Source organism: Homarus americanus, unplaced genomic scaffold (assembly GCF_018991925.1).
Source record: "Homarus americanus isolate GMGI-L3 unplaced genomic scaffold, GMGI_Hamer_2.0 scaffold32583, whole genome shotgun sequence".
NCBI classification, from domain to species: domain Eukaryota; kingdom Metazoa; phylum Arthropoda; class Malacostraca; order Decapoda; family Nephropidae; genus Homarus; species Homarus americanus.
In genome coordinates this window covers 25,661,582-25,680,149 of record NW_024713129.1, presented here as the reverse complement: position 1 = coordinate 25,680,149, position 18,568 = coordinate 25,661,582, and the positions used below count along the sequence as shown (strand labels likewise).

At 41.4% G+C, this 18,568-nt stretch overlaps 1 protein-coding gene across 1 annotated transcript in view; it reads left to right on the top strand.

The window, feature by feature from the left end:
• The window catches only part of LOC121870553 (dynein axonemal heavy chain 10-like), a 129,588-nt gene that overhangs the window by 42,101 nt on the left and 68,919 nt on the right, over positions 1–18,568 (top strand). The window contains exon 5 of the mRNA XM_042372384.1: positions 27–106. Coding sequence (XP_042228318.1) covers positions 27–106 — 80 coding nt within the window. The remainder of the gene's footprint in view (positions 1–26; positions 107–18,568) is intronic.

Here is an 18,568-nt window from a genome sequence, read left to right as displayed (position 1 = left end):
TACACTACTAATGTTGTGTGACCCAGGTGTACATGCCGTTGTGTGAGCGGCTTGGCAAGAGTGACAGAACAACCTACCTCGCTTCCCTCTCTCACAACTTCTCCCGGTAAGTTACTGTTCCCCTGATAATATCCTCACTCTCCCACTAGGTCTCCATGTTAGTTTAGAGTTAGACCACTGATGTGCTTCTCCACCCTGTCCCATTTGATACTGTGTCATCAGTTCAGGTCCCCACACACACAATGTATTAGACATTGTGCACCTTCTTCAACATTTCCTGCTCCTAGAATCTTATAATTTTTTTTCTCATACTTAGTGTTGCTTTTGATTTCCCATTTCTGGCAATTTGCAGACTTCCTTAAACTCTTACACCCTCTACCTCGATTGTCTGTCTGTGTCCCTCAAATTACATGCAGAATTTGTTTCTCACATTTGTGATATTCAAAGTATCTTTGTGTTGTATCTTTGACCTCAATATGTCTGGGGAAATCAGCCACCAAAAAATAGTATCTCCTTTATTGTAGAGGAGCAGCAATCTTCATAGGTGGTTTTGGAGCCATCCTGTCTAAACTTAAACACAACATGAAATTCTGGGTACAAATGAGTGGTGCCTTGCACACCATACAAAGCATAAGTTATTACATCCTTTCTTCCCTAATAAAAATAGGTTTAATGCTTATGAACTTAAAATGAAACGTAAACTAAAAATCCTATTGAGTGGGCTTGTGAACAACCCAACTCGACCTGGTAATTGCACTACTGGGACCTTTTGATGCAGTACTTACTGGATTCTTACAACCTAAAATTAACGTGTCATCAGGAAGTGAGGCTTTTTTCTCTTGCTTTTCTTTGTTAGGTGTATTATTCATATTCTTAGCTTTCTCATCCATGAGAAGCTCTCAAAAAGACTCTTTACTCAGATAAAAACTACTAAAATTATTATTAATCCTCACAATATTGGAAAGGTTTTTATTTACTTCATTTAGCAACTCCAAAGTACACCAGATTCCTGATCACTCAGAACATCATCAATCCTGTCACTTCTATGACAACTGCTGGTAACCATCTCTTCCTCCTGCCACTTCTATGACAACTGCTGGTAACCATCTCTTCCTCCTGCCACTTCTATGACAACTGCTGGTAACCATCTCTTCCTCCTGCCACTACAATTTTCAGCAAACACCTTATCTTGAACCTCAAATTCATGCAATTTAACACAATTGTCATGATACCTTTTTTGTACTTCCTATTTTTCTTTCACCCAAGATCTGAAGTCTGGACTAATCAATTACAAATGGGACTGTAAGTTCCTACCCATTAGCAGTTCAGTTGGCGTAGTACCAGTAACAAATTGAGCTGAACATCTCTACCTAAACAGGAACCTGGACACTTGTGTTCTGGTATCCTCTTTCTTCATTTTTTTTAAAACCGTTTTTAAATGTTTGGACAGCCCTCTCGGCCAACCCATTGGAGCTTGGGTGAAAAGGTCCATATGTTTTATGTTTAATTCCATTACATGACATGGATTTCTGGAATTCACTGCTTGTGAACTGAAATCCATTACCATTTACTAACATACCATGTGTAGCAAATATGTCCCTCATCCTCGCTATTGTTGCTGTTGAAGTTATACTATTCATCACCTTTCCATCCATCCATTTGGAATAAGCATCAATCGCTACTAAAAACATACTGCCTAAAAAAGGTCCAACAAAATCAACGTGCACCCTCTCCCAGGGCTTCTCTGGGTATGGCCATGGGTGTAGGGGGGCTTTATAAGGTTTACTAATATTTACTTGACAGGTGTATCTCCAGATCCCCAAACTGGCCCACTAAATCAAAGGAACTTAAGAGCCTTAATAGACAATGCAGCGGTGCTCAACCCTAGCCACCTCCTTATCATGGGGGACTTTAACTATGGCGACATCGACTAGAGAAACGAGTTCACCCCAAATGGCTTGAATAGCCCTGCTACTCTTTTTGTAGAAACTCTGAGAGATAATTTTCTGTTCCAACATGTTAGAGACCTGACACATTACAGAGGGGAGCAAACACCCAGGCCACTCGACCTCATCATAACAAACGAGGAGGGTATGGTGGCCAAAAATGGAACACCTTGCCCCAATTGGCACCAGTCACCATAGTGTGTTGTCATTCAGATTTAACTGTTACCTAGTTCAAGAAAAGGCCAGGCCAAGGTGCAAATATTACACAGGAAATTGCAACGGGATGAGGGAAGAGATGAGGGGTATCCACTGGCCTGACTCATTAAGGCACAAGAACGCAGACACTATGCTGAATATCGTAACTAGTAAAGTGACCCATTTGATTGATAAATACATACCCAAGACCAAACCCAGTGCCTCTAGGAATACGAGGGGATCCCTACACATGAACCATGTGGCGGTTGACAAAGGTATGAAGAAAACCCAGAAATTCAAGACGTGGGTTGGGTCAAACGATGAGCAGGACAGGAGGATGAATGCAAGAGCCAGAAACCAAGCAAAGAGTGTAGAGGGGTTGAAAAGGAGTTCCAGAGGCTGGTTACAAGCGAGGTCAAGTCAAACCCAAAGGCGTTTTACCGCTATGCAAAGTCGAAATTGAAAACGCGAGTAGGAGTATCAGACCTGAGGCTGGTGGATGGTAGTTACGCAGATTCTGACCAGGATAAAGCTGAGGCATTGAACAACTTCTTTTCCTCCGTGTTCACAAGAGAGGATGCAACTAACCTTCCTGCGTTTGAGGACAGACGGTTCGACACAGCACTGACCCACATTGTGTTCACAGAAGAGGGTATTAGAAATAAACTGTCCAGGCTAAAGGTCCATAAGAGTCCCGGCCCAGACATGGTGCATTCTAGAGTGCTAAGAGAGTTGTGCAACGAGCTTGCAGGGCCCCTGAAGATCCTGTTTTGTAAATGCCTGGATGAACAAATGGTCCCCAGTGAATGGAAAGTGGCTTATGTGAGTCCTATCTTCAAGAAGGGCGATCGGCACTCCACGAACAATTATAGACCGGTGAGCCTGACCAGCATAATATGTAAAGTACTTATCAGAGATGTTGCAATCGAACATCTAATAGGAAACAACCTTGTAAAGGATTGCCAACACTTGTTTTATGCCGGGGCACTCCTGCTTAACACAATTGCTCAAGGTATTGGATATTAGGACCCATATTCTGCAACGGGGTGGTAATATCGACAATATATACCTAGATTTTGCCAAGGCTTTCGACAGTACCCCACAAAAAGGATGAAAATCAAACTGGAAGGGAATGGAATTCGGGAAAATGTCCTAGCGTGGATAGAAGACTTTCTACATGACCGCAAGCAGTGTGTGGTGATTAATGGTAGGAAATCATCATCCGTACCTGTCACAAGCGGGATACCACAGGGCAGTGTATTGGGCCTGCTGTTGTTTGTTTGTTTCATAAATGACATGTTTGACCTTGTACACAAATCTGCCAGATTTGCCATTTGAAAATCCAAGATGGCGGTTATTTTTCAAGATGACCACCTTTTTGACCTTCAAAAGTTGATTTTTCTTATAGAAATTGATATAGTTGGTCAGTCTGAGTGATCTTGGTGTTGATATGAATGTTTTCAAGCATGCTCAGATGATTTTTTATAGTTTTAAGTCCATTGTAACATTTTTATCCACATAAAATAACACTTTTAGTAAAAAAATATGACAAAAAAGAACTTACTAAAAAAAAAGTACTCACTATTAGCACTGGTTCCTGTTGACTTCTCCTGACAGTACATCTTTGTGCATTTACTGCTGTTCACATATGCAGCTGCAAAGTGCTGTGTAGGAAAGTCCAGAGCGAAAGCATTTGCATCTCTGGTTGCAGTCTTACTTCCAGGAACATTTGGTCAGCTCCTGACAGCATGTCGCAATCGGGGGAAGAGTCGTCCAACGTATCTGCTATGCCTCTCCCCTCTGTGTCCATCCCCAGTTGACAGGACTGCTGGTTTCTGGATTGGAGATTGTTGCCTGGCCCTTGATGATACCAGCCTGGTAGGCAGCCCGCTTTGCATGTTCCTTTAGGGCTGCCTGGGTTGGTGAAATGGAGTCTTATTTTTTTTTTTTTTTACACGGGAATTAGCCCACCCAGGCACACGTCATTGACCCACATTGGGGCCTGGGGGGCGAAAATGTAATAATAATAATAATAATAATAAAGAACCACAAAGAAATACAAAATGAAAAAATATCAAAAGTGAGGAATAATATATGTATGTTGTGTTGTCAATAGTAAGAGAAACAATTGAGACCCTGCAATTGTGTGTAAATGAGGCAGAAAGTCAGATCAGCAACCTGGGACTTGGTCACAATTTTCGTGATGCCATGTGGCAGCAGGGTCTACGCTAGACAACACATTATGCTTCTAATATCTTCCCAGGCGGTAGTACCTCCCTGTTTGGTAGCTGCCTAATACCTACTACCTATGGTCTCTGCTTGCGGGAAAAGAGATTTAGTCTTGCCATCTACACCAGTGGCTGCACTAGATCTGTCGTACATGAGGACAACAAATCTTTCCAGCTTCTGCAGGTCAACATCAGCAACTGTTGTTGGACATTGGCTGAATTTGGTGAATGTTTCTGAAACTTCATCACAGACATTCCATGTCTGCCATGCAGATTTCTTTCCTTTCCCAATGAAGCCAGACACAATGGCACAGCCAGTGAAAGCATGAAAGTATAGGATCCCACTAGCTTTCTTAGGCCCCTATCGCAGAAACTACATCATGAACTGGAATCCATCGATGACTGGCTCCTTGGCCAAAGGCAATCCACATGTTATCAAGACCAAGTTCCTGTAGTGATGGCAGTACAGATACTGCTATGACGACAACGTCAGTGTCATTGGCTTTGATGATGAGGGACTAGCTACCTTCCATTGCTGCATCCTTAACATGCACAAATATTCGTGTGTCTGCTTCCTCATGACAGCATGGAGCCACAGCTTCTAGTGACTTCTCTGTGTTGCTAATGGCATCTTCTCCCTTTGTCACAACCACCGTGCTTGTCGTCTGTGCTTTACACAGCCTGTTCAATGCATCCTTCATGAAACGTACTACTGAAGTGTGACTTGTGCTAAAGCATGTCCCATCGTATCATCCCAGCAGCCTTGGCCAGATGGATTGCGTGACCGTATTTGCTTGCTTGTGCCAGGATTGAACCAACATCCTTCTCAAAGGCCAGTAGGATATCTCTTCCTTGGTGATGAGCTTGCAGCTGGGGGATGTGAAAAAGCAGCTGGTCCTTCAGTCGAGTAGCATGAACATCGGGCGATCCAACACCCAGCTGCTCAAGTCTCTGTCTGTAGAGTGTGAGCAGGTCAACAAGTCTGAAAATGGGTGGTTCAGTACCTTCACTGGAAGCTTTCATCTGAGTGATGTAAGTGACCAGTTCAGGGAAAGCAGTTGGGTTTGCGTCCTTGTTCGGATGAAGCTCTTGTGCTTCTTCTTGCTCATGAGCATTTTGGTGTGTTCTTTCTCGGTTGTACAGGTCTGCCAGGCAGCGAGGGTGATACTTCAGTTCTTGTGCCACAACATCTCCTGCACTTAGTTTGGCAAGGAGTTTTCCATCGCTAAGTGTCTTCTCACAATCATTCAGTCTTTAATTAAGTTTCATTGTCATTGCATGTCTTGTGTCATCTCCTGAAGCTTCTTCCTCACATAAAAAGCATTCTGTTGCTTTTGGGTCTCTGACCATTCGTGGCATCTTGCTACTGCTGCTCTCCTCTGTAGCAACTGCAGAGGTTCGCCTTTTCTGAGCTCTATTAAAGTTTGTGTTGTTGAACAGAAGTCTGCAACTCTCATGATACTGTGCCTTGTTTCTCCTCAGGGTTTCCTCTATCCCATCATCTTCAACAAGTCCTGCAGGGTCAAGCTTGATTGGCAGTGCATTGATCGAATGAAATAGAGGAATATTCCTTGCCAAGCTCTTGTAACCGTCATCTCCTTTTTTGGCAGGATTTGCATGTGGAGTCTTAAGATCTTCCTTCTTATCCTGTTGACAAAGACAACACTTTGCCCAGTCAGTGAGGAATGATTTGTTGGTAGATTTTGTGTCCATAACTATTTTTGATTTTCAGGGCCGAGGGTTTATCCTTTTACTACCCTGATGAGCACTTTCTTGTATGGGATACAACTTGGTTCATGCCTTTTGCCCTACACCTAGTCCGATCGTTCATCCAGTGTCATTAGTCCCGTGCGATCTGTACACCATCCAGATAACTAAAACCCTGTTATCCTTGGCTCGGCTCTCCCGCGCTGGCACATCCTGTCAATTCAGGTGTGGCTGCTTAACTGATTTGGGGTTGGTTAAACAGCATTTGAGACACTAAGCTGTTGCAGTATGACATGCTTTTTCTTAGCTGACACTGAACCCCATGCTGGGTTGCCCAGCAGTGATATCACCAGTGTGCCCTGGTAGTGCCCGACAATCACTCCTTCACATGCAGAGACCCTCTGCATGCTACCCTCACCTAGTTGGAAAAAACATAAAACCAGTACATAAAACCGGTCATAAATAAGACACATATATATCTGACAGTATCAGAAATAGAAAAAATCAACTGAGCATGCTTGAAAACATACATATCGACATGAAGATCATTTAGATTGTCCAGCTACATCAATTTCTATAAAAATAATCATCTTTCGAAGGTCAATTCGGCAGCCATCTTGAAAAGTGGCCGCCATCTTGGATTTCCGGCCAATCCGGCAGATTTGACAAGTAACCCCTAGGGTATGATCATGCCAAATTTCATGCTTGTATCACCATTTACACGATTTTTTCATTATCCGCTCTATTACTATACCCGGGTGGGCTATAACCGCAAATAAAAAAAAAAAAATTTAATTCCAGTTTTTGTGATAATGTCCAGAATGCGACATCTAGTTTAAAAAGGGGGGTAGGAGGAGATTATATATTTGTCTTTAAAATATTTCAGGGACCATCTTTAACACCCTATGCTAAAGTGTCCACTGTGTTTATTGAAACAAAATATTTCTTTGAGTCTTCGTCCAAAATCGTTTGCTGATGAGCATAACTTAAGTTTAATTTAGTAAATGATTTTCTACCCACTAAACTTGGCAACAGATCTAACTTTGGAAGTGGAAATGTGTCAGGCTCTGCCACTGGATTCACAGTGACCTTATAATCACCACATATGTGAACGTCACCTGTGGGTTTAGAGTCAACTACAATGGGGGTTGGCTCAATCAGAATGTTCAATGGGAGTAAGTATGCCATTTTCTACAAGTCTGTCCAGTTCCTCATTCATGGCTTCTCTCAAAACAAATGCTAATGGTCGAGCTTTACAGAACCTTGATTTGACATTTGGTATAGCATAAATTTTGGCTATTTCTCCACTGTAAGTACCAAGACCAAGTTCAAATGCTTTGACATAATTCTGTTTCAATCCTTGCAGATATTTATCACTGATTGAAAACTCCCCCCTGACACCATGTACTGCTCCTTTTCAGTCTACAATAGGCTCTCATATTTGGACATCTATTTAGACTGTAAAAGCCTCGCGAAATTCAAATCGTCCAAATTTAAATACAACTTCCTATGGCGAAAATTAATTTGAGTCTGGTACTTTCGATGATTGGCTAATTTTGCGTTATTTACCCTACTTTTTTGGCGACATCCTAATAAACCAACTTAAATTACACAAATTAAATAAATACAACTTCCTATGGCGAAAATTAATTTGAGTCTGGTACTTTCGATGATTGGCTAATTTTGCGTTATTTACCCTACTTTTTTGGCGACATCCTAATAAACCAACTTAAATTACACAGATAAAGTTAAATAAAAACTAAAAACAACACATAAAAAGTTTATTAAAAAAAAAAAAAAAAAAAACCCAAAGAGACAGCAATGATGGACTTGGGTGGATGGTGGGTTGATTCCAAGGCTAGAGGTGGGTTAGTTGGATGTGGGCCCATCCTGGGCCACATCCAGAAATCCTTCAAAGTCTAGGTCGTTCTCGAGTGGTTCAACTTCTGCCGTTGCAGTATCCTCGGCCCCATCTGCTAAGCAAATGTTCTGGATTGCTTCGGCTACATCCTGGCGGCGTCGGGAGAATCTTGTTATCACAGACTGTTGTTTTTCCTTGATTTTGCTGTTGTAAATTGCTATGAGAATGTCAAGGTGGGGCAATGCATTTTGTAGTTCAGGGGCATCTTGAGTGAATTTCTGAAGTGATTCTTTTATGTCACTGCACTCTGCGAGAATCTTTGCCAGCTTGGCAGTGGTCAATTTTTCAATCACCTCCGGTTGTCCTTCTTCGTCTGAGTTAGAATCAGAATCATTTTCAAGTATCTCAGTTATGTTTTCCTCAGAATTAAAAGTCACAAGGTTCATAACAGTGTCCTCAGTGACCTCGGCAAATTCACCACCTACACGCCTTACTGACTCGACTGCCTCTGCTAACAGTGAACCATTGTCTAGCCTCTGCGCACCTGAGGCACCTCCACGCTCGACCTTGAGATGAGGGAAGAGTGGTCTCCAAGTGTGTGTGATTGTTGGAACATTGATCTCATGCCGCGAATCAGCCATTGTGTCAACAGCATTGCGAATATAATTTTTTTTTTAAATTGCTTAACAGTTAGGTACAGTATATGGGCAGGGGTGGAAGACTGTCCTTGGGTGGCAGAAGATGGTCCAGGTGTGGCAGACGGTTCAAAGTTGGCAGACACATTCTCATCTTCACTCTCAGTATCACTAACTGTAGCAATTTGTAGCAGTTCACCCTGGCTCTCAGTTTCATGTCGCATTTGGTTGTGAACGGTACGGTAGTGCCTGAGCTTAACATTGGCTATCAGTTCTTGATCCAGCGGCTTATCTTTGAAGTTGTGTTCGCTGGAAGGAAGCACAGTTGTACGTTAGGGTGGAAGTCTACCAAATACCTAGCATGACCAGGCGCATTGTCCTTGAATAACAACACCTTGAAGTCTAGGTTCTTACGCCTACAATGTGCCCTTGCGTCAGGGCTAAAATACTTCTCAAACCACTTCTTTGACAGATTTTTGTCCATGTAACCTTTGGCAGTCTTCTCCCAATACACATTAAGTTTATTCATATCTTGATTCCTGTACGCATGCGGTTTCTGATACTTGTGAATAACAAGAGGTTTCATTTTATGCGAACCAGATGCATTGCAAGTGAATAACACACTGAATCTATTCCTTGCGAGTTTGGTGCCTTTTGCTTGTTTATCTGTTTTGTGCATGTACTGTATGTGGTACAGGTTGTACCTCTCTAGTGCGGCAACCTCGGGACCTGACAGGTGCCGGACCATGGAAATTCACCCTCGAAACGCCCTACATAAAGCATAAAAACCTAAAATAGGAAATAAATAAATAAGAAAAAGTAGTACTGTTAAAATACTTATTAATTTACCTATAATGCTACCATAATTCTGCTTCCAAAGTGAAGTGATGGTACCGTAACTAAAATTACATTTGAGTTACATCAAGGATGTTAGCTGTGGTGAAATCAGAGGTCGTGGCTGTGGTGGCATCAGGGGTCTTGGCTGTGGTGATATCAGGGGTCTTGGCTGTGGTGATATCAGGTACATCGGGGGCAGTGGAAGTGCTGGCAAGTGGATTTGCTATGCTAGAGTGCTCTTCACTGTTTTTGTTGGCCATCTTCTTAAACCACTCTTGCAAAGTTGCTTGCTTCATGTACTTAGGTTTCTCTTTATTCAATTTAGATTGAATCAAATTGACAGCCATGATTTCTTGCTCCGTAATAAAACTTTTGTTCTAGTCCCGAGATTAATTCTGTGCACAGCTGGATGCACCTGTCAATAGAAATTCTTTCTTTGATATCCTCTTCTTCCTTGTCGCTTCCTTCGTCATCTTCATCCTCTCTTTTCTTAACCATCTCCACATTCTCTTCAGTAGAGAGTTGATACACAATTGGGGCATCTTTGTCAACATCCATTCACTCTTCCAGCTGCTTTTCACTCAATTTATTGGCCACTTCAACACACACAGGATGTAAACAAACTTTGATTTCCAAAACCGCCACTCCGCCAACGCCGTGTAGCGGCTATTGGGCAAACTAAAATCGTTCCGGACCACAGAATGCCGGACTAGAGAGGTACAACCTGTAGTAGGGGACTTTTTCCAGTAAAAACCAGCTTCGTCACAGTCGTATATTTGTTCGTAGGAATAACCACCATCTTCAACAATATGCTTTGCAATCGCTGGAAATGAGTCAGTTCCACTAATGTCTGCAGAGGCAATTTCACCATGATACTTTGTCAACTTCACCTGACACCTCTTCTTAAAAGTAGCAAACCAGCCAACAAACGCCTTGAAACTGGGGGGAGATGGAATGTTTTTCTTTTTGCGCACTGCACTGTAAATCATTCTAGCTGCTCGCGCAACTCTGGCCCGGACACGCTGGCATCCTCCTTCACTCTCCTGCTCAACCACTTGCTAAGGTACGCCTCGGTTATTGCAATGATTTTGCAATATTCACTTGTGTCTGCACTCATTCGTTTGTGGGTGCCGAAATACTTCTTTCCAATGTCCATTTGTTGTTTAATAGCCCCTTTATTTTGCTTCAGTGTTCTTATTGTACTTTCAGGTGCATCTGTTAGTCTCCGAATTTCACTGGTCTTCATGCCTTTCGCGATATATTCCACAACTTTCGCCTTGTCAGCCAAACTATATTTTGCATGTTTCTTGCCAACTCTGTACTCCCGTTTTGCCTTTGGCGGTTCTGGGCGCCTAGGAGGGGTCCCATTCATAGCAGGTTGACCCCCACCACCTAGTGGTTCAACACTTGCCATATCAAGGGCGCAAAATGAGCGTCTGAACATGAGATCACCAAGAGATAAAGTTCTGGCTGTCTCAGTGCATGGGTGGGAAGGAACTAATGGTGCTGCTAGTGCCACAAACAACTAAGAACTAACTGGCGGGCCTCTCAAACCCGTCAAATTCTAGTTTCCGCCGTCGAAATTTGAAATTGTGTAGTTTTTTTCCAAATAAAAAACGTTGACTTAAAAACTCGCGAAATTTGAGAACCTACTGTAATTTCATCATATTTAACCAGTTCCTGCCAAACAGATTTTGTCCTGAACCTTCCACTACAACAATAGATAATACATATTCCTGGCCATGATGAATGTTCACATTAATTGCTCCCAAAACATTCATTTTCTCTGCATTATAAGACTTCAATATTGTCTTATCATTTGTTAACTTCTTCCTTAGGTCTGGAGTATGCTGGCACAACTTGTCAAATGCCCGGGCATTTTATGCAGAAAAGGTTTGACCCTGTCCAGCTTGACCTTGCCAAGGCCTCCCCCACAATAATTAACAAGACTAACACAATAGTAATCTAATTCAGTACACCCATGTTGAACATCATCATCCTCAGTGTCTTGAAACTTAACATCCTTAACTTGATGAGGTCTACTACCACCACCTGTCTGTTTTGGATACCTGAAACCCCTGCTATGTTGGCCCCGACCTCTACCCTGAAAGGATTTAAATTACAGTGGGGTATACTATAACGAACGTAATTGGTTCCAGAACCTCGTTCGTTATAGCATTCGTTCGTTATAGGATTAATCCGTTCCAGGCCCCCAAATACAACCACTTGACACTGAAAAAATTCTGTGGAAAATGTAAAAAATACGGTACTTTATCTTACCTTAGTGTTGTTCAGCATGCAGGACAGGAGGCAGAGGGGGAGGGGAGAATTATGGAGAAGAGGTGGAAGGAGAGGAGTCATCCTTCCTAGCCCTCTTTGGTGACTGTCTCACAGGCACTTTGTCTGTAGGTTCTTTTGTTACCTTTGTAAAGAAGGAATCCAGGGTTGGCTGCTTCAACCTTGATTTCTGGACCTTCCAAAAGTAGTTCATAACATTGTCATTAAACACACTGATGGCCTTTTGCACAGAACCAACATCAGGATGATAATCCTCAGCAAGCTTGGACAGTTTGCTCCAGCAAAAGAACGCATCCTTGAGATCTTTGGCTGGAATGATGCGGCTTTCCTCCTTGTCCTCCTCCTCCCCTGACTCCTCAGAAGTTAAGCTCTGCTTCAGTGTCTCATTTTCCTCTTTGTGAAGCTCAAGCAGCTCCTCAGTGGACAATTCCTTACTGTGCTCTTCCACCAACTCCTCAACGTCATCATCATCCACTTCCAGGCCCATGGAATTGCCCAGAGACACAATTTCATGAACAACAGCCTCTTCTTCTAACTCTTCGAAGCCTTCAAAGTCTCTTTGAAGGACACATTCAGGCCACAATGGCCTCCAAGCAGCACAAAGACACCTCACAGTAACCTGTTTCCAGGCTGAGGTAATTAAAAATACAGCATCTGCTATATTGAAGTGACTCTTCCAAAATTCCTTCAAGCTAACATCACTGGAAGAAGTGGACGCAAAACATTTTCTAAACAGTGCCTTTGTGTACAGCTTCTTAAAGTAAGAAATTACCTGTTGATCCATGGGCTGGATGAGAGGTGTTATGTTGGGTGGCAAGAAGTGCACAGTGATGAAGTTGAACTCCTCTGGCAATTCAACCATCAAATTAGGAGGGTGGGCTGGTGCATTGTCCATCACCAACAAAGCTTTCAGTGGAAGATTATTCTCCCTGAGGTATTTCCGAGCACTGGGTCCAAACACTTCAATCACCCACTCAGAGAATAAATTCCTGGTCACCCAAGCCTTTGGGTTTGACCGCCACATAACACCAAGGTTGGTCTTCCTAATTTTTTTGAAAGCTCTGGGGTTTTCTGCGTGGTACACAAGGAGTGGCTTTATTTTGCAGTCACCAGAAGCATTAGCACAAAGAAAGAGGGTAAGCCTGTCTTTCATTGGCTTATGGCCAGAGACAAGTTTCCTCCTTGGTAATATATGTACGGCGAGGCACTTTTTCCAAAAAAGTCCAGTTTCATCACAGTTGAATACCTGCTGAGAAACAAAGCCTCCCTCTTTAATAATATTCAAAAAATGTCATGGTGTTCCTTAGCTGCTCCTTATCTGCACTAGCAGCATCACCATGTCTCACAACACTACCGTATATCTCGGCCTATAAGGCGTCAGGGTGTATAAGACGGCCCCCCCAAATTTCCATTTAAAAAGTAGTTTTTGAGTTCTATTCGCTGTATAAGACCAGTACCCCAAATGTGACACTTACCCACTGACTCAGTAGTCCTCTACCAACCATCCTTGGTTTTTTAAAATAAGGCCAATTCACTTCAAGTAATGTCATCAAATGTTACCCGCTGGTGTAGTGTAAACACTAGTGACGTCACTGAAGCGTCTGCTATTTACCGGTAACTGGAACTAATGTCGGTGTCGAGTAAAATTTTTCCACTTACTTGAAATGGATTTACCGATTTATTTGTTTATTTATTTATTTATAATACACTGTAACATATTAAACACACTGCAAGTATTTTCTTTAATTTATATGCTTGCTTCACACGAGACGATCGGTGGTGGGAGTGTTACCTCGTCGCGGTGGTGGGACTGTGTTCCCACTGTTTACCTTACTTTTTTTTTAGTAAGTTCTTTTTTGTTATATTTTTTACTAAAAGTGTTATTTTATGTGGATAAAAATGTTACAATGGACTTAAAACTATAAAAAATCATCTGAGCATGCTTGAAAACATACATATCGACACCAAGATCACCCAGATTGACCAACTTCATCAATTTCTATAAGAAAAATCAACTTTTGAAGGTCAATATGGCGGTCATCTTGAAAAATGGTCGCCATCTTGGATTTTTAAATGGCCAATCAGGCAGACTTGACTAGTAACCATTAGAGAATTACCATGCCAAATTTGGTGCTTGTACCACCATTTTCATGATTCTCTTGAAAAATTGCATTTAGCTGCCCCACTAATGTCACCACTCCCATCTCAACATGACACTCGTATACTGAAATATTGTATTTCATACTACATATGACTTTACAAAAAGAAATGTCCACGTCTGGTTAAATAACTCTTGTTAAAGGCATTTTGTTTTCTTTATAAACACTTTATTATACAGTACAGCGAAATAATATACATGTAGATATAATACCAGTTGAATAAACGAAACTAAAAAACTGGAGATTGTAATTACAGTGAAGCCTTGACAACTCCATTATGAAGTTAGGGATTAGATGACGCCAAATTCAATCACCTTAATGCACTTTAAGAGAGAGGAGTCACCGTGCCAGGGCTTAATATTATCCTGGACCCTAGAGGTTGATGACGTATTCAGTGTCAGGGGCAGAAATACATCGATGTACACAGCACCTGATCCCAATCAACTCCAGTATAGGTGTTAATAATGTAGAGGTGACCAGGTGTGTTGCACGTTGGTAGTGTTGGATGGTGATGCAGGAAAGAGGTAGTGTGTTGAGGGTGGTGTGTGGTTATGACTCACTCCCACAACCCCCCCACACCACTCACACATCCTCACAACTGTACCACAAAACCCCCACACTACTCTTACAGCATCCTCACAACACTACCACAACCCCCCCACACCACTGACACATCCTCACAACTGTACCACAAAACCCCCACACTACTTACACATCCTCACAACACTACCACAACCCCCACACCATTACACATCCTCACAACACTACCACTACCACACATCCAACCCACACCACTCACACATCCTCACAACACTACCACAGTACCACAATCCCCCACACCACTCACACATCCTCACAACACTCACACACCACACATCCCCCACACCACTCACACATCCTCACAACACTACCACAATCCTCCCACACCACTCACACATCCTCACAACACTACCATAATAAAATTAATCATTTCTAGTGTGGTCGACTTCCTACACAAAGACAGGCTATAAATAGCCATCTTATCTCAACCTCCTTCCTTCCCCCTCCATCCCTCTGTTCTCAGAGAGGTCTTGGTAAATAACTTTTGTTTGTTTATTTTCATTGTTTGTCTAATTTATCATGTTGTATCAAAGTAATATTACTAAAAGTTTTAGGCAGCTACCAAACAGGGAGATACTACCGCCTGGGAAGATATTGGAAGCATAATGTACAGTATTGTCTAATGGTAGACCCTACTTCCATATGGCATCACGAAAATTGTGACCAAGTCTTAGGTTGCTGATTTATCTTTCTGCCTCATTTTCACACAATTGCAGAGTTTCAATTGTTTCTCTTCCTTTGACAACACAACATACATACAATATAATGTTTCTCACCTTTGATCTTTTTTCCATTTATTTATGGTTGGTTATTTAAAATAATGCCAATTCACTTCAAGTATTGGCATCAAATTTTACCGGCTGGTGTACACTAGTGACTCACTTAAGCATCAATTATTTAACTGGAACTAATGTTGGTGTGAGTAAAATATTTCCATTTACTTGAAATAGATTTGCCAATTTATTTGTTTATTTATTTATTTATAATATACTGTAATACATTAAACACACTGCAAGTATTTTCTTTAATTTATATACTTGTTGGTCAACTTCACCTGGTAGGTGAAGTTGACCAGAAATTTATGGTGATCATTAAGGACCAAACTCGAATCTATGACGTGACTTCTGTTCATCATTCTCATCCTAAATTTACCACTGTCGGTAGTTTCAAGAATTAACTCAGTCATTTACTGAATATTCTTTGTAAAAAAATAAATTTTAAATTAATTATTTATAGGAGATAAGTATTATGATCAGTAAATATACAGATATGCATTACTGACCACCTCCGAACACAAGGACGGCTTAAAATAGCCACAGGCGGTCACAGTCAAGGTCACTTTCCCTTTCTTGTCACTGGCAAATGGGGGTGATGATAGCAACTGTGTTTATAACCGGGGTATATTGTTGTTTTACGGTACAGTCAGTTCTGCTATAACGCGATAGTTGTGTTCTTGTAAAACATCGTGTTATAGAAATTCGCGTAATAGAAATAACAGGGCTTATGGAGAAAATAGGGTTAGGTGCAGATTACTACTCGAAATCGAAAAAATTTTAGTAGTTAGCCTAACACAAAGGTTAGCACAGTCTAAATAAATGTTACATTCATATCTAATAATGAAATCATACAGTAAATGTAACACTTTACCGTGAAGAAATATGAATATAACTTGATGGGGGAGAAGGGTGATTTTGAGGTTGATAACATCGAGCTTCTCTTCAAGGGTTATAGCCTTTCTTTTACGATCATCACCGGGAATGCGATCAACAGAACGCTTCTTGGAGATATTCTTCTTTACCATATTCACAGTTAATACCACAAAATTGGAGAAATAGTAAGCAAAAATCGCGTGACAGCAAACAAGCGTTCGCGTTATACAAATATCGTTCCTCTATTCATAAGTCGCGTTAGAGCCAATTCGCGTTGTCAAAACACGTGTTATAGCAGAACTCACTGTATGTTAGACAGGTTTAAAATACATTTTTATTATTTTAATATACCGGTAATCTTCATTTTAATCCAGCTTCCCAAACGTAAGTATCAGTATAAAATAATTAGTGGTAGGACCTTGTCAGTGGTTTACCATGTTTCCATCACCACTCTTGACACGCTAAACCGCAATATTTTAGAGGTAAGAATTTTATCTCTGGTGCTTAAGACGACCCCCTAACTTTGGGCTGATTTTTTTTTGTTCAAATTCCGTCTTGTAGGCCGAGATATACGGTATGTATTTTATTTCTCCTTCTGAAACCAGTAAACCACCCCTTGGTACTCGTAAACACTGGCACATCACTATCACTTGCACTGGGAGTCTTGGCTTTAAGGTCCTCAAACAATTGTCTGGCCTTCTCACAAATTATAGCTTCACTAATGCTATCACCTGCCATTTCTTTCTCCTTTATCCACACTAAGAGTAAATTTTCCATCTCTTCAATCACATTACACCTTGCTTTGCTAAGTCTAGAGATTCCCTTAGCCACTTGCACTGTTTTTAATTCCTCTTTATTCTTTAAAATCGTACATATACAGTAGTCGATTTAGCCATCCCATACTCATCACTAAGTTTCGCAATGCTTGTTCCATCCTCACGTTTCTTTATGATTTCTTTCTTAGTTTCAAGAGTTATGAGCTTTCTCACTCGCTTTGGACGATTCATTGTCACAATTGTACACTTGTATAACAAAATATTTATACAAATAACTCTATTTCCACATCAAAAGACGAAATTTCAATAATAATAGTGGTGCACTGGCTACACAATGAGACAAAGATGGCGCCTGATGCTCTTGTTGTGGGTCGCTGTACAACAATATTCATGCGCCAGGCGAAATAGTCCCGTATTCATCCGCGTTCGTTGTAGGGTTGCGTTCGTTACAGCATTCTCAATTTTATAGGTAAAACCCGTTCGTTACAGGAATAATCGTAGTAGGATCCGTTCGTTATAGCATACCCCACTGTATTCTGCTGACTGTTGGGAACCTTGGGTTTTATGTGCTCTTGTGCACTTATGAGGAACATAATCTTTTGTTGACAGTTGTAGCATGTGCATTCCTTAAAGGCACCTCCACATCTCCAACACAGTTTTATACCTGGCACAGAATTACCGGTTGGGGACGCTCTCATATCTGACACATCTTTTTGAGCATATTCTACTGCCATTACCACATCATACACTTTCTGGAACGTTAGAATATCTCCTGCTTTCGGTTTAATTGCCAGCAGTTTGACCTGTGTGGTTTATCATTATTACCTACAATTAACTGGTCACGTAACGTTTGATCCTGAGGGTTCTTTATCAATGAACTAAAATTGCAATGTTTAGTCAAAGCTTTTAAGGCTGCCACATACTCTGCCACACTCCAGTCTTGCGGAGCCGTTTATGAAACCTCAGCCGAGTAAATGTATCATAACTTTGGATCATGATGCTTGGTTAATACTTCACAGAGGTCTTTGTATGACAACACACCTGGCTCCTGTGACTTATACAAATTCCTCAACAGTTTATATGACTCGGGACCAATCATTGCAATTGACAGACTTCTTTCTTGCCTCCTTCTTTATGTTATTCGCTAGAAAACAATGCTCAGGGTCAAACTCACCGACATTCCCAATAAGAGACATCTTCGTCAGTCAGGGAACACTGGCTGAAGGTGACAAAGATCCTCCCCCCAAACACAGTCCACAGCCAGCGGTCCTCTTGTACACCCGTTTATCTTCGTCGCCAGTTCATCTTGTATCTTGGACCTCAATATGTGTGGGGAAATCAGCTACCAGAATTAGTATCTCCTTTGTTATAAAGGAGCAGCAATCTCCACCTGTGGTTTTGGCTCCATCCTGAGTAAGTGTCAACATAACATGGAATTCTGGGTACAAATGAGTGGTGCCTTGCATACCATACAAAACATAAGTTATTACACTTTGGTATGTCCCATTAATTTTGATCAGGAGTCACTTAAAATTGAGTGTAAATTTACTATGCTGCTCTCTGTCTTGGACTTTTATCTCTTTTTTTTATCATCTCGCTTTTTAATACCAATCCGAGGACTGCTTAAGAGATAGATATCTCAAAGTTTAGAAAGCTCATCTTGCAGCAATAATCCAT